This window comes from Gigantopelta aegis, chromosome 3 (genome assembly GCF_016097555.1).
Source record: "Gigantopelta aegis isolate Gae_Host chromosome 3, Gae_host_genome, whole genome shotgun sequence".
Lineage (NCBI taxonomy): Eukaryota > Metazoa > Mollusca > Gastropoda > Neomphalida > Peltospiridae > Gigantopelta > Gigantopelta aegis.
This window is the reverse complement of record NC_054701.1, coordinates 76,830,830-76,852,159: the sequence shown is the minus strand read 5'-3', so window position 1 is coordinate 76,852,159 and position 21,330 is coordinate 76,830,830. Positions and strand designations below refer to the sequence as shown.

Sequence of the window (21,330 nt, the reverse complement as noted above, 5' to 3'; positions counted from 1 at the left end):
TTTATTCATGAATGTAATATATATTTTATATTTATCCATATGTAATATATATATATGTTATATTTATCAATGTGTAATATAAATATTTCATTTATCCAAGTGAAATACAAAGATTTTATATATCCATATGTAACAAAGTTTTATCAATGTGTAACAAAAATATTCATGTGGGAGGGGGGCACAGCAAGTGTTGTCTTTGGTTTAATAATAGAAATTAGGGCACCAAGGCAAGTTGGAGATGCACCAAGGGAAACATTTCCTTTAAAAGAGGGGTATAAAGGGTATGATGCGCGTTTTGTCTAGGATCGATCCTCATCAGTGGGCTATTGGGATATTTCTTGTTCCAGGCAGTGCATCACGACTAGTATATCAAAGGCTGTGGTATGTGCTATCCTGTCTGGGATGGTGCATATAAATAATCCCTTGCTACTAATGGGAAAATGTAAGTTTCCTTTCTAAGACTATATGTCAAAATTAACAAATGTTTGATATCCAGTAGTCAATGATTAATAGATCAGTGTGCTCTAGTGGTGTTGTTAAACAAAACAAACTTTAGCATCTTACTTTTCTCACTTTAATTCAGCAATAAATGCCTGCGTGTCCAGTCCCTGTCTTCAGTTCGCCACGTGCCTGTCAACTGGCCCCAGTCAGTACCAATGTGCCTGTCGGTCTGGTTACCTTGGTGACGGGAAGGTCTGTGAAGCCATTAACCCATGTCGGATTAACCATGGTGGATGTGTGACCAACTCCTCAACCTGCATGTACATGGCACCAAACGTGGTAGGTAACATGATGATCAATATTCAGAGGTGGATCTAGGGGGCCCCAGGGGCTCGGACCCCCTTTACATTTTGCGACAGTTATAATTTTATTATATATTAATTTTCATTTTTTTTACGATCCCCTCTAAACCTCCCCCAAAGTTCCATTGGCATTCCACCTCATGTCATTGGGGCCCCCCTAAATAGATTTAATGGATCCGCCACTGATATTACTGGTATATGTAGTATGTGGTTATCTTTGAAAGGTAATTCCTCACTTCATAGCTATTGTTAGGGGCGGGATTTACCTCAGTCGGTTGAGTGCTTGCCTGAGGTGCTTGCATCGCAGGATCGAACCACCTCAGTGGATCCATTCAACTGATTGGGGTTTTTCTCCTTCCAACCAGTGCAGTACAATTGGTAAAAGGTTGTGGTACAGTTGTATGTGCTTTGCTGTCTGTGAAAAAGTGCATAGTAAACATCTTTTACTGCAGTAGGAACCATGTTTCCTCTGATGACTGAGTCAGAATTACCAAATGTTTGACATTCACTCGCCAATGATTAATTAATCAATGTGCTCTAGCGGTGTCGTTAAACAAAACATACTTCAACTTTTCATAGCCGTTGTAAGATGTTTTCAGCTGGTAAAACAAAGCAGCAATAGGTTTCCTCTCTTTCTCTTTGTCGACCAGATGTTAAAATATCGTAACCAATATGATAGACACCAAATAGCCATGGGGGCAGGACGTAGCTCAGTGGTACAGTGCTCGCTTGATGAGCAGTCAGCCTGGGATCGATCCCCATCAGTGGGCCCATTGAGCTATTTCTCGTTCCAGCCAGTGCACCACAACTGGTATATCAAAGGCCATGGTATGTGTTATCTTGTCTGAGGGGTGGTGCATATAAAAGATCCCTTGCTGCTAATCGAAAAGAGTAGCCCATGATTTGCCGACAGTGGATTTCCTCTCTCAATATCTGTGTGGTCCTTAACTATAAGTCCAATGCCATATGACCATAAATAAAATGTGTTGAATGCGTCATTAAATAAAACATTTCCTTCTTCCAAATAGCCATAGTTTAAAATGTGCTGAGGTGTCGCTAAATTAAAAACAAATTAAGTTCCTAATATTCATAGTATTTCAAATTGGACTTCCCATATATTTGTGTACTCATCCCAAAACTCAAAGTGGCAGGATCTAGCTCAGTTGGTAGAATGCTTTCCTGAGGTGCTTGGATTAAAGAGTCGAATCCCCTTGGTGGATCTATCCACTGATTTATTTGTATTTTATCCCAGCCATGCCAAACAACTGGTATATCATAGGCTGTGATTGTCCTGTCTGTTGGATAGTGCATATATAGAGGATTCGTCACAAGTGGGTTTTTTAATATGGGAAATATCAACCTAGAGCCTTGACAAATACTGGTTAACTAGGCGAGGTTGATATTTTACATATTTAAAAACACGAGTAAGCAAATTTCTGTTTATCCTATAACACTTCTAAAATAAAATTTTCATTCGATATTTAGTAAGTCACAGTATTAAAGTCGCTTCCATTGGTAATATGTTGTCATCACAATTAGCACAAATTAGCTTGACTTTTGGGCTTGTAAACAAATGATCCATTGACAGCAACACATTATTATCTAGAGACCTTGCAAATTTGCATATACATTTAAATTTGCATACCATTATTACACAGATTAATACACTAAATTATGACATGTGTTTATGACATGGATATCATGAGTAAGTTATAGGATAAATTGAAAGATCCTTTGCTGCTATTGAAAAAATGTAGCAGGTTTTCCTATGACAACTACACATCAAATTACCTAACTATTGACATTCAGTAGTCAATGATTAATTAATCAATGTGATTAAGTGATGTCATTAAACAAACTTTAATATTTTTAACTCTAATGTTTTATAACCCCTACTCCAGTAAACATTATGTAATTGTTGAACAGCTCCTTATGTAGTATTGCTATGTGTGACACAATTTTTTTTTTCTTTTTCAGAGTCAGTGCGACTGTATTACTGGCTATGAGAACTATCAGCCGCAAGTTGGCTGTTCCCTCACTGATGTCTGCAAACTGAAACCAAACCAGTGTCACACCAACGCCACCTGTCTGACTGTCCGTCCAGGGGAGTTCACGTATGTCATAACATAATTCTTCATTCATTCATTCATTTCACACAACTGGTCAAAGGTCGTGGTATGTGCTTTCCTGTCTGTGAGAAAGTGCATATAAAATATCTCTTGCTGCATTAGGACAAATGTAGCGGATTTCCTGTATTGACTGTCAGAATTACAAAATATTTGACATCCAATAGCCAGTGATTAATTATTATTCTATGTGCTCTTTTCATTCATTTCAACTTATTTTCGTGCTTATATCCAATTAAGGTTCAAGCACGCTGTCCTGGGCACACAACTCAGCTATCTGGGCTGTCTGTCCAGGTCAGTGAGTTAGTTGTTAGTTAGAGAGAAGATGGTGTAGTGGTCTTACACCTACCCATTGAGTCATTATAACTTGCTCTGGGTTGGAGCCGGTACTGGGCTGCGAATCCAGTACCTACCAGCCTTATGTTTAATGGCTTAAACAGGACACCACCAAAGCCAGTAATGTAGTTCTGTGTAAATACGCTCATCGCAGGTGAGGTGAGATGGTAGCACTACACTCGGTAACATCTCATGAGGTCGAAGTTCAAAGTGCATCTAACTTTGAATCACTCCAGCCAGTACACCACGACTGGTATATCAAAGGCTGTGGTGTGTATTATCCTGTCTGTGGGATGGTGCATATAAAGGATCCCTTGCTGCTAATCGAAAAGAGTAGCCCATGAAGTGGCGACAGTGGGTTTCCTCTGTCAGTATCTGTGTGGTCCTTAACCATATGTCCAACGCCATATAACTGTAAATAAAATGTGTTGAGTGCGTCGATAAATAAAACATTTGTTTCCTTCCTAACTTTGAATGTCGCATTAAATAAGACCATGCCTGATTCTGGTGAGATAGGTAACAGACTTGTTGACATAAGTTGTTGTATCATCTGGCGGGTAAATTCCCGTAATTCTGGTGAGATAGGTAACAGACTTGTTGACATAAGTTGTTGTATCATCTGGCGGGTAAATTCCCGTAATTCTGGTGAGATAGGTAACAGACTTGTTGACATAAGTTGTTGTATCATCTGGCGGGTAAATTCCCGTAATTCTGGTGAGATAGGTAACAGACTTGTTGACATAAGTTGTTGTATCATCTGGCGGGTAAATTCCCGTAATTCTGGTGAGATAGGTAACAGACTTGTTGACATAAGTTGTTGTATCATCTGGCGGGTAAATTCCCGTAATTCTGGTGAGATAGGTAACAGACTTGTTGACATAAGTTGTTGTATCATCTGGCGGGTAAATTCCCGTAATTCTGGTGAGATAGGTAACAGACTTGTTGACATAAGTTGTTGTATCATCTGGCGGGTAAATTCCCGTAATTCTGGTGAGATAGGTAACAGACTTGTTGACATAAGTTGTTGTATCATCTGGCGGGTAAATTCCCGTAATTCTGGTGAGATAGGTAACAGACTTGTTGACATAAGTTGTTGTATCATCTGGCGGGTAAATTCCCGTAATTCTGGTGAGATAGGTAACAGACTTGTTGACATAAGTTGTTGTATCATCTGGCGGGTAAATTCCCGTAATTCTGGTGAGATAGGTAACAGACTTGTTGACATAAGTTGTTGTATCATCTGGCGGAAATTCCCGTAATTCTGGTGAGATAGGTAACAGACTTGTTGTCATAAGTTGTTGTATCATCTGGCGGGTAAATTCCCGTAATTCTGGTGAGATAGGTAACAGACTTGTTGACATAAGTTGTTGTATCATCTGGCGGGTAAATTCCCGTAATTCTGGTGAGATAGGTAACAGACTTGTTGTCATAAGTTGTTGTATCATCTGGCGGGTAAATTCCCGTAATTCTGGTGAGATAGGTAACAGACTTGTTGACATAAGTTGTTGTATCATCTGGCGGGTAAATTCCCGTAATTCTGGTGAGATAGGTAACAGACTTGTTCTCATAAGTTGTTGTATCATCTGGCGGGTAAATTCCCGTAATTCTGGTGAGATAGGTAACAGACTTGTTGACATAAGTTGTTGTATCATCTGGCGGGTAAATTCCCGTAATTCTGGTGAGATAGGTAACAGACTTGTTGACATAAGTTGTTGTATCATCTGGCGGGTAAATTCCCGTAATTCTGGTGAGATAGGTAACAGACTTGTTGACATAAGTTGTTGTATCATCTGGCGGGTAAATTCCCGTAATTCTGGTGAGATAGGTAACAGACTTGTTGACATAAGTTGTTGTATCATCTGGCGGGTAAATTCCCGTAATTCTGGTGAGATAGGTAACAGACTTGTTGACATAAGTTGTTGTATCATCTGGCGGGTAAATTCCCGTAATTTAATTTGAACTAGTATCCATGTACCAACTGTTATTCTGCTTGAAACATGTCCAGGGATCTATTAAAATTAGGGCAGGGCATCGTCCAGTGGTAAACCGCTCGCTTGATATCTGGTCAGTTTGTGATCAGTCCATTAGGCTATTTCTCATTTCAGCCAGTGCACAACAACTGGTATATTAAAGGGTGTGGTATGTGCTATCCTGTTTGTGGGATGGTGCATATAAAAGATCTCTTGTTGCTAATTGAAAAATATAGCGGCTTTCATCTAAGACTATGAGTAAAAAATATACCAAATGTTTGACATCCTATAGCTGATGATTAATAAATCAGTGTGCTCTAGTGGTGTTGTTAAACAAAATAAACTTTAACTTTTAACTTTAACTTCTGTTACAGGTGTACTTGTAATGCCGGTCTCGTTGGCGATGGAACAGAATGCTATGGAAATATTTTACAGGTTTGAACCACTTATTCATTTTGTGTTTTCATATCCAGTATGATTTCTTTCAAATAGCAACAGTAGCATTATTGTATTTCTTATTATATTTCATCTTATGAATTTAAACAGTAAAAAGAATTTCATACTACAAATTTAAGTATTTTTTCGTAAAAAATCACAATTAAAAAAGATATACACATGTATATTCTGGGAGTATGTTCATCCTCTATATGTAACATTTGTGTTGTTTATACTTTTCTTATATATTTTCAATAAATATATCAAAAATCGATTTATTGAAAATATTTCATCTTTTATGTACCTTGGGTACATTATACAGTAAAACCTCTCTAAACTGAACCCTCAGTAAACCGGAATTTCCGCAAAACCAGATGTTTTTATGATCCTTTTTTAAATATCAATACAGAGCAGAACTTCTCTAAACTGGATACCCCTAAAAAGCAGGCTTTTCACTTGGACATATATACAATATATATATTGTAGCGTTTAGTTGACCTGAATGAAAACCATCCTGTGTTGAAGTACCAGTTGAATTTTGCCATCGAGATGATACAGACAGTGTACAAAGAACCCTTCACGAAACATGGACCTTTTACCGTCTTCATAGCTAATGATCGGGGATTTAAGTCAATTGTTAGAGCTGGTTCGGTGAGTAGGGCTATTTCTTGTTTTTAAATTTTCTTTTCTTTATTACCTCAGAGACCTGTACATTAATAATGCCACTCAGTAGAGTGTCAAAGTATTCACCATTCTAACATTCACAGGATAATGCCAATATTTTTAAGACAGTGGCCAGTGTTATTATCCACATGGTTCAACATAACCAAGTTAACAAAAACCATATGAAGCACACGTGTAATAACAAATGTTATGACGTAATTTTGGGAAGCGACATCATGACATGACATTGCTTCCCCAGCCCTAGCGCAGACTGTGCATGTGAAATATGACGTCATTTCGTCATCTCCTTCTAGTTGTGGTTAAAACATTTTGTGACGAGCCTTGTTATTTATAACAAATTTTTAAAAAATAATAATATGGATAATAATGAAATTATTATACTTGTGTGTATCTTCGTACTGGTTTTACGAAACTCGTGTCAGGATTCATGTTCGGGCAATACAAAAATCATGACACTCATTTCATAAAATCAGTAACACACACAAGCTTGTTTAATAATCTTGATTAATTCACTATATGTCTGCACACATTATTTTACACAGATGAGCATAAATGGACATAGAATTCATCCTGCAATTATAGAGGAAATTGTGTTCAGTATCATGTTGCAAGTTTCACAAGTTTCAGAAACCACCTCACAATTTTGAAACTTTAAATACTAATTGCTAATAAATTTATAATTTATCAGCAACTGTTGCTAATCAAGATTTTGAAAGCAAAATAGTCCATGAAATATCATAAGTAATATAAGTTTTAAAACATTGAAAATACATGTAGGTTCTATTTTGATCAAAATCAAAATTTATGATGATGACCATTAATAACTGATTTTTTCAAAATAATTCAGTTTGAATCATTCCTGGAAAATGATGATGATCATTAATAACTGATTTGTTTTTTAATAATTCAGTTTGAATCTTTCCTGAAAAATGATGATGACCATTAAAGCCACACACCCTAGTTCCATCCATGGGAATCCCCATGTCCCAATTGCTTGAAATAATTTTGAGTTAGTATTCTGATGTCACCGGTAGAAGCACAACAATGCCTACGTCACGACAAATTTCACAGACTTGGGGTGCGTTCGTTTCACCTCTCCTGGACATGTTCCAACTGTTCTGTCCTGGTTGTATCCCCTCTCCAGATATCGTAAGACTTAGCAAAATTATTGGTTTTAAGGATTTGTAACGTTTTGTATTGAGACACTTACTTGTCTGAACTTTATTGTTACTGAAAATGTTCACGAACTGTCAAGAAAAATCTCACAAATGAACAACAAATCGGATGTTGATTGCGCGAACCGTGCACGAGAAAACAAACCGAACCAAAATGATAACGGTCACGTGATATACCAACGTCTGTGACATTGAAATGGAAATATCCCCTCTAAAAATAGATTGGACCTCGCTTGCTTAACGGTTTTTTCTCGACAACACATTTTGTGAAAAAATGCAAAAAATGCATTTCGTGGTTTTACAAACATCAGGATTACCAAAAAGCACTTCAGGTGAATGGAAATGTATATTCTAAATAATAAAATGTAAGTAAAGTGCAATTTTATTTGTGAAAAATGGGGTTTAATAGCGAAAAACAACGCCGTAATGGTTAACACATAAACGTAACTAGGGTGTGTCCCTTTAATAACTGACTTTTAAAAAATAATTCAATTTGAATATTTACTGAAAAATGATGATGACCATTAATAACTGATTTTTTTTAATAATTAAGTTTTACTCTTTCCTGGAAAATGATGATGACCATTAATAACTGATTAAAAAAAAATTCAGTTTGAATCTTTCCTGGAAAATGATTATGACCATTAAAGGTAGACTAAACTCCAACGAGAGCCTTATGTGTTGGAAAGATGCATACCTGGACCACCAACACATACTGACACTTTAACAAATGAAAAACACATAATTTTAGAGTTAATACAAAAAACATGATTATTCTGCTAACTGGGGGCAGCCATTTTGTTTCATTTTTGTGACATCTGGTGGTATGGCTTGGGGCGAAGTGACGTCAGCTCCGTCCAACTTCTCTATTATGCATAGTGTAAACAAACATTATAATTTACGACAAGGCGCTTCACTTTCATCAACCTGACTTGTAAAATAACACAAATGACTTGATAGTATAATAAACTATTTAACTAAATATATTTCAATTTGCATCAATATAACGAAATGGAGTTATAGTATTTTTTTCTTTTAAAAAATCCAAAGAAAATATGCATATTATTAGGCCTATTGGTAGGATATATTCGAGCAAAAACGACCACTCATGATACCCAAGTGATAATTTTTTTTTTTTTTTTTTTTAAATTTCAGGCATGTCCCGAACATGCCGGGTGCCCCATTTATTTCATAAAAACATCCTTATTTACAATAAACCAGGTTCTCCTTGAATGTGGCCAATAAAGATCTACATATGAGTGTAAGTGCTTGTTTCAAAATAATATATATTTTAATTAGTGCATGTTTGTATTTTTGTTTTCTTTATATTATTAGTGTGTATGACTTAGGTGGTGTGTATTTACAATATCTTAACTTGGTTGACGGACCTGGCCTCCAAAGCTACAAGCCAGGCGGTCCAGGTCTATTTTTGTTCTACAGTTTGTGCAATTTGCCAATCTTTATCATAGTTTATATGTAATATCAAGGGCATCATTGCTTTTTCTTTGGACTACGTAATTGGTCAGTTTTGTGATTTTACATGGGAACGTCTACTTAATCAAGGGTTTTACAGAATTACTTTGATAAAGCAGCAAGACGGCTGGTAAGATCCATTACGATTTGAGGTTATCACACAATACCCTGTGATCTTAATAAAAGAGGTACATCTTTTTAGTGTGTCTAGACACAGTGTCTGTGGACCATCTAAATATACACCTGACAATCAAGAACCACAGGTACAGGCCATGGAAAGAAAATACCAATTAACCAAGAAAACACTCCGACTATTATTTCAGTACGTGGGTTAATTTATATACAAAACATAATACAGTTATTTCAACACTTTGACAATGGTGGTTTATTTTTTATTGAAAAATAAACCACATATATACACGTTGCTATGTTACTGGGATGGATATTATTACAGAACATTGTATCCGCAAAAATCAGGTATGTTTTGTTTCTTCAGTTCGAAGACTAATTTCTGACATGACACGTTAGGTATTATGTAACCACCAGCTTGCCAGAGGGCGTATAATAGCTGTCACATTTAACCATTTTATTAATTAACTATACGATTATACTTGTTGATATTAAGCAATAATGTGCATTATGTATCATTGAATTTTTTAATAATTCAGTTTGACTCTTTCCTGAAAAATGAAGACAAGGCCAGACAGGTGCTGAGACAACATATGATAATCGGACAGCTCTCGCTGGAGAAGTTACAGAATCACACGTTCTTCTACACCCTACAGGGGGTTCCTGCTGAGCTCATTTTCAAAATGGTCAGTATATAGTGACTTCCCTAAAAATTATAGAATCACACGTTCTTCTACACCCTACAGGGGGTTCCAGCTGAGCTCATTTTCAAAATGGTCAGTATATAGTGATTGCCCTAGAAATTACAGAATCACACGTTCTTCTACACCTTTCAGCTGAGCTCATTTTTAAAATGGTCAGTATATAGGGATTTCCCTAGAAATTGCAGAATCACACATTCTTCTACACCCTACAGGGGGTTCCCGCTGAGCTCTTTTTTAAAATGGTCAGTATATAGGGATTTCCCTACAGGTTGGACTATACCAATTCAAATCCCATAGGCGACCATGTTATCGTTTGTGTTTAAAAACACTATATGCAATATATCAACCAAACTGTGACCCATAAATATCAGTACTACAACCCCTACCTCAAAGTATTAACTGCAGAAAATGGTACCTTTCATGGCTCATTTTCGATATAACCAGATGTTTCTGCAACACCCCTAGTTTCGCACAAAATTTGAGTACTTTTTTTTACAGGTACCCCATACATGTTCCAAGCACAAGGCTACTTGACACGGTGGTACTACATCAAATAAAATTGCATACGTTTTTAGCCCAGATGAAACTAATTTTTTTTACAACCAACACACTCACATTTATAACCAATCACAGGACTTGTGGTGTTAACTTCTCTATCAAAAGTTCGGTACACCTCGAACTTTGACCCAGCCGGAAATTAATTGGTATAGTGCAACCTATAAGTTGCAGAATCGCATGTTCTTCTACACCCTACAGGAGGTTCCAGCTGAGCTCATTTTCAAAATGGTCAGTATATAGTGATTGCCCTAGAAATTACAGAATCACGCATTCTTCTACACCTTTCAGCTGAGCTCATTTTTAAAATGGTCAGTATATTATAGTGATTTCCCTAGAAATTTGGCAAGGCAAACACTTTTGGGACATTTTCACAATTTTTGGAGCACTTGTATTTCATTAAAAATACACAAAAATTAATTGAAATAAACATTAATGTAATTTATGTGCTTACTTAAATAAATGAATGGCAAAAGATATAAAAGGCATATTTTATTAATTAATAATACATTTTTGGGTGTTTTATAAAGGCAATTTTAGAATTAATTACTGAAAAAGGCTTGTTTAATCTCAGGGCAGCATGGCGCTGATTAAGGCAAGTTGGTGCTAGACTATTGAGGTATGGCACTGCACCATGCTAAAACAAGCAACAAATCTAAATTACACTAATACATGTGTATATTACTGCCATTTCTGTTTCTAATTATGTGTTAAAAGGGGAGCAGGTCAACTCGCCCCTAAACCAACTTGCCCCAGCCGTTCGTCAACTCGCCCCACACTGTTTAGTCAACTCATAACATTACCATTTTATTAATTAAATATAACAATAGTCCAAGTGCCTTGCCTGATCATTCCTTTGAGGATATAAGGGACAAACTCACAAACGTCGTTAAAAAATAGGCTTGACAGTTCATTGTAATTGATTATTGGATCTCCCCAATATACAACCATTTTTATAAATGGTCGTAATAGTGGAGTTTCACTGTAATACATGTATTAATAAATAAAATGACACCAAAGTTGTAGACATCCATTTTTAATTTCGTCACAATTATTTACAGACAGTAAAGTTTGGGCTGAGTTGTACAAACACTGGGGCAAGTTAAGCAAACGCTGGGGTAAGTTGGTAGGGGGCAAATAAATTAAACACACGCAAGTGTAAATAAGTTTGATGGTTACTAAGTGAAACTTTACTGAATGCATCCTAAAATATAGAAAAATATTTCAGTTATGTAGGTTTGTATAAAACGTGGTGTACCATTTTAAAAAAGAAAGACTGACCTTAGATCTAGATGTCAACATTTAGCCGTTACTATTACTTGCTCTGGGCTATTCCAGATGTGATCACATGGCGTTGAAGTGGTGTGCAGTTCACATTGATAAATATTACTCTCTTGTTTTGTTTTGTTTTTTTGTTTTTTATATATATATATATATATATATATATATACAAGTTATTATGGTGTTAAATGTGTGCAAATAAAATAATAAATAAATAATTTACTGATGTAGCAAAAATTGCACCCCTACCCACTTTGTCAAATTTTATTTTTTAATTATTAGTTTTCATTTTATTTATTTATTTATATTTATTTTTTAATTAATTAATTCTTTTTTTTTACTTTTTTTAATTTATTAATTTGTTATTATTATAAATATTTTTAAAATGATTATTTTTTGTTTATAGGATTTTTTTTTAAATTGAATTAATCATCCACAATATTCAACACTAAATTACCCAGAAAACGCACCTCTTAATTATTAGTCATAAAATGTTCTATATACAAACCCCTTTTACAATTACTCATGATGTCCAAGACAAACAAATCAGGAGCATAGGCTAGGGGGTGGGGGTGGGAGTGGGGCTAGAGGTGGGTCATTTGATACCCCATCCGCTGAGGCTAAAATACTGTTTTAAAAGTTCAATATATTAGGCTATACAGGTGTCCAGGGAAATTATATTTGCTTGCATAAGTTTAAATTATTTGTTATGATTTTGTATTCACATGTATATACATGCTTTATTATTTACGTTTTTAATGATCAACACATTTCCACCAAATTTGATATGAATCTACAATCTTTAAATGAAGGTGTATTATCCGACATACTGGTTTTGCTTTTAGAAAATGTACTAAAAAGGTAATAAATACTGAAAATGCAACCAGATGCAATGTTATCACATGTTATTATTGTGCGAGTTTCACTCCCTTGATGGCGGACTGATCACGTGATTCTAAACATGACCATGCACAGTACTTTGACGTCACTGGCCAATAAACCCGTCTGTAGGAGACAATTATGTTAAGGTTTTTGGGGATGCTGAATTTGAAATTGCACATTTGGATACTGTTGGATAAAAACTTGGAGATCGTTCATTGCTGCTAGCAGCTTTAATTTTCTATGTAACAGTTATTATTTGTTACAGGGCTATCATATCAGTTTAGCCACATTACTATTTTCTTACCAACCAAGTGCAGAGTATAGTATGCCCACTCTTTTTTACTACCCTTTCTAAAAACATATATACAAAATATTGATTTTGTAAAGCATATTTTACACACACACACACCGCATCTCAAATTCTGCCATCTCCTCCCACCAGCATTTGGTTTTTATGCTTATGAAAATGTTAATACCAGTCAACTGTGAACGGCCACTGATTCTGTTTTATGTTTTATTTTAAAGCGGAACGATGTGTTCAAGTACCGTATTCATGGGTCTGGAAACAAGGCTAAAATCATTGAAGGCAACATCGTCGCAGCCAATGGCATCATCCACGTCACTAACTCATTGCTGACCAGTCAACCAAACGCTGTTGGAGATATTACGGTAATTTTTAGAAAACTATTTATGTCATAAAATATTAATGATCTTAAAATTTAATGAAATCCAAATAAGTGACATATTAGCTACATAAAATTAGCGAGGTCTTCATATCAGAAACTGAAAAAAAAGAAAAAACTCAAGCTGTAGGATCAGGTTAATTAATACTGTTGATCTATTTTGACATTATGCAGCTTACAGACAGCTGACTTTTAGTAGAAAATTGCAGAATGTGCATGCTAACTAACTATTGTTGTTTTGGTTTAATCAGTAGCATGTAACCACTGTTGTGAGTTCAGTTAATCACCGAAAATTCAGTTACACAAATGTTTGGGGAGGGTCTGTTGTATATGTATGTCTCTTTAAATTTAGCGTCACGAAATATTAGCATCTTGCATGGCCTCACTAAATTTGCTAAACTTTTATGCTCGCTAACATTTCCTGATTTACATTATTTATGAATCATGTTACTATGTCTTTTACTACTCTAAAGTTTTGTTCCATGTTATGGCAAGTTGATCTTTATTTTTATATTAATTTCATTTATACTTATTTTCGTGCTTATTCAATTACGGTTCAAGCATGCTGTCCTGGGTACACACCTCAGTTATCTGGGCTGGCTGTTCAGGACAGAAGGTTAATTTTTAGTAGTGGGTTTGTTAGTGAGAGAGAATTTGATGTAGTGGCCTTACATCTACCCACTGAGCCAGTACCTACCAGCCTTATGTCTCATGACTTAACCACAACACCACTGAGGCCAATTCAAACTATTTATGGATCATGTTACAATAACTTTTGGTACTCTAAATTTTGTTCTATGTTCTTGTAAGTTATTCTGACCCCCATGCATCCCCCATCCCTGTAGGTGAAAACAAACAACTATATATAGACAACAACCCAGTCATAAACGTAACAGAAAATGTGATAATTTGTAACAATAATTTTTATTTTGTGTTTAGAAAACAGTACTGGAATTGATACAGACAGAGGGACGGTATCGCAGATTTCTTATGCTGGTTACTGTAAGTATTTTTGTTTATTTCATGTTTACTTTATTTAATTTGAACTGTTGAAATATGTTTTTTAATTTTAAATTCCTTAAGGTTCCACACCACCATTAATTACTCCATGCAGTTCAATACAATTTCTTTGTCAGAATACATTCTGTGAAAAATACAACACTACTGAGAGGGTCATGCGACTACTAATTTTAGGGAGTGCTCTCAACTGACAAGTACCGTGGTAAAAACAATTCAACACAGGTCGACCACAAAATGTTTCAGTTAGCCACCCTCATGCCAGAGCACCGCATTGTGTTGTTATACAAGTGACACATACCACTTGCATAGTTGTCATCAGATAGTACTACATATAGCAAGTAACTTCTTAACAATGGGCTATTTAAATACTACAGAGGTCAACCTACTTGTACCATTAATCATCAAAGAAAGATTTCAAAAGGAATATCAGAATTTTGTAGTATTTTTTTTAATGAGGCACTATTTCCTAAACTGGACTACATTAAGCTGCTACAAGCATCGACACGGCGAATGATGGTGTGTTGTCTTAAACCATATAGATATGATAAGAAATATCCATTGGATTTATTGATTAAGAAGACTTTTATTTGTGGCTTACTTGGTTTGTGTTGTGGGGTCAGGTCATAGGGTTTTACGTGCACATTCAGAACAAGCTGTTGTAGCGCACACCCGTCATGGGCACAAGAGCCGGCCTTGGCCGGCTCCTCCGTCCATGACAGGAAAGGTGGGGGGAGGGGAGAGGAGGGACCACCTGCACTGGCAGGTGCAAGGGAGCACCAGCAGCCCAATCGAATTGGTAGCAGGCGGGTGGGGGTGGTGGTGGTGCTATGGAATTTTGAATGGAGCCGTTAATGCCAAAGAGAAAGGGGTGCGCAATTTTGATTGAGAAAATTTGTCGCAATTTTGAACGGTCGGTCGAAAGGTAAATGGCCGAGCTAATATAGGTTTTGATATTAGTGAATCGAGAGTAGCTCGTTAATTATAGACCTCTATGGTGCTGGGTGTCTCCCTAGGTTGCCCATAGGGCCCTTATAAGGGCCTGACCGCTTCTGGTCGTGGCATGACAACCCAGGGGAGACTCGTGCAATTGTGTAGTTGACACTGGCAGGCAAGGCAGTTGTTCCAGGTTGGTCGACGTGATGTTGTTGGCATAGTCCTCCGTGTCCTCCTCTTTAGTGTCATCAAGAACAAGTTATCACCAGCAGCAAGTATTGGGAGTTTGGGTAGGGGAGGCTGATATTCTTTTGTTCAGCTTCCCCCAGGTGCATTGCAATTGTGTACTCGGAACCGGTATTCTTTTGTCCGGTTCCTTATTAGAGCACGTGCTGGACCATTAAATGAGTGCGGGTGCATTGTTAGTCAATGCACCCTGTGTACTGATGCAGTGAGCGTGTAGTCTGTGTGTGAATCCTAGTTTTGTGTTAAGGTTGTACCTATTGTCTTAAGTCCCTATTCTAGTGAGTTCACCGGTCATTCATGACCACCCATCCCCCTCCGTCTTTGTATAACATTGAATACAATGATGGAGGGGGATTTATACTAGCCTAGCTATCTAATTTGAAGGGTGGAACCCTTATAGTGTAAGTATTGGTTTAAAAAGCCTAGTGCTTGACATACTTAACTTTATTACCAATGAATGAAACGAAATTAACAGTGGCAGGTAGCAATTGTAAAGTAGAACAGTGACAGACAGGTACTTAGTTTGAAGAATTTTGATTCCCGCCCCCTAAATAGAATATCTTAGTAGTCTTACTTGGTTTGTCTTCAGGTTATCTGGTTTTCCTGCTTGTTTTTTCTTCTGGAGCCCTAGTTGACTTACCTTAGTCAGCTAGGATTTCATGCACCAGTAATAAAGAACATGGTGCGAGTGCAAAGACAAATTCGTGCAGTTTATTTACAGTTGGATTGGACCACTGAGGGATGTTGCAAAAAAAATAGGTGATATTTAGTGGTGTCCTATCCTGTGTGATTGTCTAACGATGTTGATTGGCTGGTTATTAGCCAACTGGGTTGTTGTGATTTGTGTTGTGGGGTCCTTTTGGTCCTACTATATAGGTACAGTCAACTCCACTTATTTGCATATTAGTTTATAGCATAATTCAGTTAATCGACTATTTTCAAAGAAAAAAGAAATGTTTTATTTAACGATGCACTTAATACATTTTATTTACAGTTATATGGCGTCAGACATATGGTTAAGAACCACACAGATGTTGAGAGAGGAAACCCGCTGTTGCCACTTCATGGGCTGCTCTTTCCGATTAGCAGCAAGGGATCTTTTGTATGCACCATCTCACAGACAGTGTAGTACATACCACGGCCTTTGATATACCAGTCGTGGTGCACTGTCTGGAACGAAAAATAGCCAAATGGGCCCACCGACGGGGATCGACTATTTTCACCCAACATGGAACCATTTGCCCTTTTAACACTACAAAACATCTGGTTAATTGCACAGACTACAGACTAAATATCGGTTTATTGCACATGAAAATAATTTTTAAAAAATTGGGGGGTGCTAAATTAATATAGGTACATCATATATACATGTCCAGACAATAAAAAAGTAATCATTGTAATGTAGAGTCTTCTCCAACTAGACAAAAGGGGCAGACATTTTGCTACATGGTTTTTAGTCCCCTACTAGTCCAACTGGAAAGGACTATAGGTTTCATCTCCATCCTTCTGTCTGTCTGTCTGTCCCGTTTGTCCCATATATGTTTTCCGGATGTTTTTTTAAGAAGGCTTTGAGATATAGTGTTACAGATTGAGTCTGACTTTCATGATTTACCCATTTTTCACAGAGTTATGGCCCTTGAACTTAGGAGATGTGAAAATTTGTTTTCCAGTTTTTTGCACTGCCTGGAGATATCAAAATGAAATTATATATATTGCTTTATCATTTGTATATAGCTTTACAGATCAAGTTGAAGTTTCATGGTGATTTATCCACTTTTCAGAGTTACGGCCCTTGAATTTAGGTGATACAAAAAATTGTTGGGCCCAGTAGGGGACATGTATTGCTTTAGCAGGACTCTCAAAATGCTTGTTGTTTTTGTTTGTTTGTTTGTTGTTTTTGGTGGGTGGTCCGTTAAATCCTGTAACTGTGAGTGTAAACATTGGTGAGAAATAAAAGGTGATTTTGTGTTGCAGTACCTGAGAATGGAGGTTGTGTTCAAGTCGAGCAACATCACAGTGTTTGTTCCCAGCAACAGAGTTTGGGACTCATTACCAGAGGGAACCTTGGAATTCCTACAGAGCAATGAAGTAAGTTGACTCACATTGTATATGAACTTTGTACATGTATAGAATTTTTGTATGTTTCTAATTGAATTGTACTGCATTAAGGAGGAAATATTTGTTTAACAACACCCTAGAAAATTTGAAATTACTCCTGTTTAGCATCGTAACATGATTATTTTGATACTTGGTTGAGAGATATGGAGATAGAAAGACAGACACACAGGGACACAGAGAGAGGAAGGGAGAGAGTGAGTGGGGAGAGTGGGGAGAGAGAGAGGAGAGAAAGGGTGGAGAGAGACATGAGAGCAAGAGAGAGACAGGCAGGAGAGAGAGATAGAGAGAGAGAAAGTGTGTGTGTGTGTGTGTGTGTGTGTGTACATCATTACACTAATGGCATATTTAAACTCTCAAAGACTATATGTTAAAATTACTAAATGTTTGACATCCAGTAACCGATGATTAATAAATCAATGTGCTCTAGTGGTGTCATTAAAACAAACTCTTTATATGTGTCAAATGACCACATGCCAATATACAAAGCTTGAAATGTTATCTGTGATATAATTTGATATAACCAAATTGAAACACCCTCACTTCCTTTTGTTCTCGTTTTTAAAGTTTGTACTTAATTGTAATTTAATGGTTATGATAACTAACTTTAAAGAGTGAATGGATTGTTTGTGATACAGCTGGATCTAAAATAAAGTAAAATTAATATACTATTGTCCTTCCCACAAGGAATGCCTGTTTCATACTATGGAATTTACTACAAGTTATTGATTTCTGAGCTGATAATTGTTTTCTAAATTGGACACAATTTTAGTATTTTTTTGTTATTTCCAAAACATGTTTACAAGTCAAACCAAAATGAAATTATTTACAAAAAAACATTTTTGTAGGCAGGTGGGATGGACTATAGTCCAAAATGACTTTTGTAAAACACAAGTGTAAAACGTCTTTTCAGGCTGAGTCTATAATAACTGCCTTGAAAACTATAACTTGTGGGAAAAAGGTTCCTGTGCATGGTAAAACGTTGAATAAAATCATAATCGCAAATTGAAAAATAATAACATTTTTAGGAGACATGTGCCCAACCATTATGTTCAAAACTTTATCCTCGATATTGCAATGGCACGTGTTGTTCATGTGTCGCACGTGCACGACTCGTAACCTGATTTGCTGATCATGTGGTTACAGGTGCACATGTCCTTGTTCATTTTGCAACGGAAAACGGTAGAGGACAAAACCACTGGCTAGAAAAACAACTTTGATTAATTCTAAACGGCGTTGACGTCATGCCACGCCTATCTGAATTTGAACGTCACTGCGCGGTCGTTATGCTTGAAACTGGAATGGCGCATAACAAGATCGCAAGACGTTTTGGCGTGCATCGAAACACGATACAGAATTTGTGGCGACGTTACCAACAGCAGGGCAACACCAGAGACAGACCATGTTCAGGTCGCCCGCATGTGACATCACAAGCACAGGACAACCATATTCGGATAACACATCTTCTGAATCGATCTCGGGCGGCAACTTTGACAGCCAGAACCATCCCTGGGTTGAGAGTAATCAGTGCCAGGACAGTTCGCAACCGTTTATTGGAGCAGCCGCGATGCCCAGCAATGCGTCCTATTCTGCTACGACATCACCGAAATGTGCGTCTAGCATGGAGTAGACAGCACTTACGATTCACCCGTCGCGACTAGTCAGGTATGCTATTCAGCAACGAGTCCAGATTCCATTTGGACGGTAGTGACGGTTGAAATTGAGTCTACAGATGTGTTAACGAATGCTACGCTGATGCTTGCGTTGTGTAGCATGCATGTTTCGGCGGTGGGAGTGTCATGGGTTGGGGAGGCATCACATCACACGGCAGGACGCAGCTGGTGATTGTAGCTGGAAATCTGACTGCCATACGCTACAGGGATGAGATGATAAGACCGCATGTGCTTCCGTTCCTTTAAGATCAACATGGCGCCGTCATGTTGCAGCAAAACAACGCTCACCCTCATGTCACACATGTAGTGACCGACTTCCTGGGACAGCAGAATGTCAACACACTGCCTTGGCCCGGTGTTTCGCCTGACCTGTCGCCTATTGAGCATTTATGGGACGAAATTGAGAGATGCCTACGTCTCCTGCCAAACCAGCCGTTGACCTTGAACCAACTGGGTCGTGACCTTGTTCAGGTCTGGAACAACATCCCACAAGGGTTTCTGAACCATCTGGTGTCATCAATGAGACGTCGTTGTCAGGCCTGTGTGCACGCACACGGTGGCCATACACAGTATTGACATTGTGTACTCACTTTCGACACCACCCCTCTTCATGACCCCAGAGATTGGTAACGACAATGCCAGACGTTTTTTTTCTGGATTTGGTATTGATCGTAAATAGCAAATAAATAATGTGTTAAATAATTGTGTTGATTTACTTACAAATAAGAAAATCACACCACTTTTAGTAATACACAGGAACTTTTTTCCACTAGTATACTTGAGATTCTGCATGTGAACCAGCCTCAGTAAAGCAGTGGTTAAGTGATCGGAATGCTTATAAAGCTGATGGGTACTGGGTTCGCATCCCGATAATGGATCCCACCCAGAGTGAGTTTAATTACTTCGTGAGTAAATGTAAGGCCACAGCACCTACTTCTCTCTCACTAACCACTAACAACTAAACACTTGACTCACCATCCTTAATAGACCGTCCAGAGAGCTGACGTGTGTGCCCAGGACAGCGTACTTGAACCTTAATTGGATATTTGTATGACAATAAGTATAAATCAAATGAATTAGACTGTGTGGCTATGCAATAGTCTATTAAACATTTAGCAGTGTGGCATAAATACAATTTTACGATGTCAGAAATTAATTTTATGCTCTTTTTAACCTTGATTTTTAGGGAATGGGATGATTCTGTTTCAATAACAGTGAACGAAATACCAGCAGACATGCACAGTCTCAAGTTTATTAAAGCTGTTGAATTTTATTTTATGTTTGTGAAAGATACGAAATTATTAAAAAAATATATATATGACTTCACTTTATGCTATTTGTTTACAGGGGAAGACGAAGCTAAAGGTTATACTGGAGAATCACGTATTCCATGGAAAGGTATGAGTACACAAGACAAGAATCCAGGTCAAAACCCCTCCCTGTTAAAACCCCTCCCTGTCAGGGGCAGGATGTAGCCCAGTGGTAAAGGCCATTGGGCTATTTCTCGTTCCAGCCAGTGCAGGGGCGGGACGTAGCCCAGTGGTAAAGCGCCCGCTCGATGCGCGGTTGGTCGGGGATCGATCCCCGTTGGTGGGCTCATTGGGCCATTTCTCGTTCCAGCCAGTGCACCACGACTGGCATATCAAATGCTGTGGTATGTACTGCCCTGTCTGTGGGATGGTGCATATAGAAGATCCCATGCTGCTAATCGAAAAGAGTAGCCCATGAAGTGGCGACAGCAGGTTTCCTCTCTCATTATCTGTGTGGTCCTTAACCATATGTCTGACGCCATATAACCGTAAATAAAATGTGTTGAGTGTGTCATTAAATAACACCATGACTTGTATATATCGTGGTATGTGCTATCCTGTCTGTGGGATGGTGCGTATAAAAGATCCCTTGCTACTAATGGAAAAATGTAGCGGGTTTCCTCTCCAAGAATTACCAATGATTAATAAATCAATGAGTTCTAGTCGTGTCGTGAAACAAAACAAACTTTAAACTTTAACCCTCCCTGTCAAAACATAATCCAGTCAAGACCACTATTGTCAAAACCCCAAATATACATATTTATGTATTTTATTTATTTGTTAATTGTCAACTACAG

General features: G+C 37.4%; 1 protein-coding gene across 1 annotated transcript in view; it reads left to right on the top strand.

Annotated features, from left to right (window-relative positions):
- The window catches only part of LOC121368841 (stabilin-2-like), a 138,038-nt gene that overhangs the window by 3,373 nt on the left and 113,335 nt on the right, over positions 1-21,330 (top strand). Inside the window, exons 4-11 of the mRNA XM_041493589.1 lie at positions 584-780; positions 2,781-2,917; positions 5,610-5,670; positions 6,157-6,321; positions 9,671-9,817; positions 13,079-13,222; positions 17,410-17,523; positions 20,571-20,621. Of these exons, the coding sequence (XP_041349523.1) occupies positions 584-780; positions 2,781-2,917; positions 5,610-5,670; positions 6,157-6,321; positions 9,671-9,817; positions 13,079-13,222; positions 17,410-17,523; positions 20,571-20,621 (1,016 nt within the window). The remainder of the gene's footprint in view (positions 1-583; positions 781-2,780; positions 2,918-5,609; positions 5,671-6,156; positions 6,322-9,670; positions 9,818-13,078; positions 13,223-17,409; positions 17,524-20,570; positions 20,622-21,330) is intronic.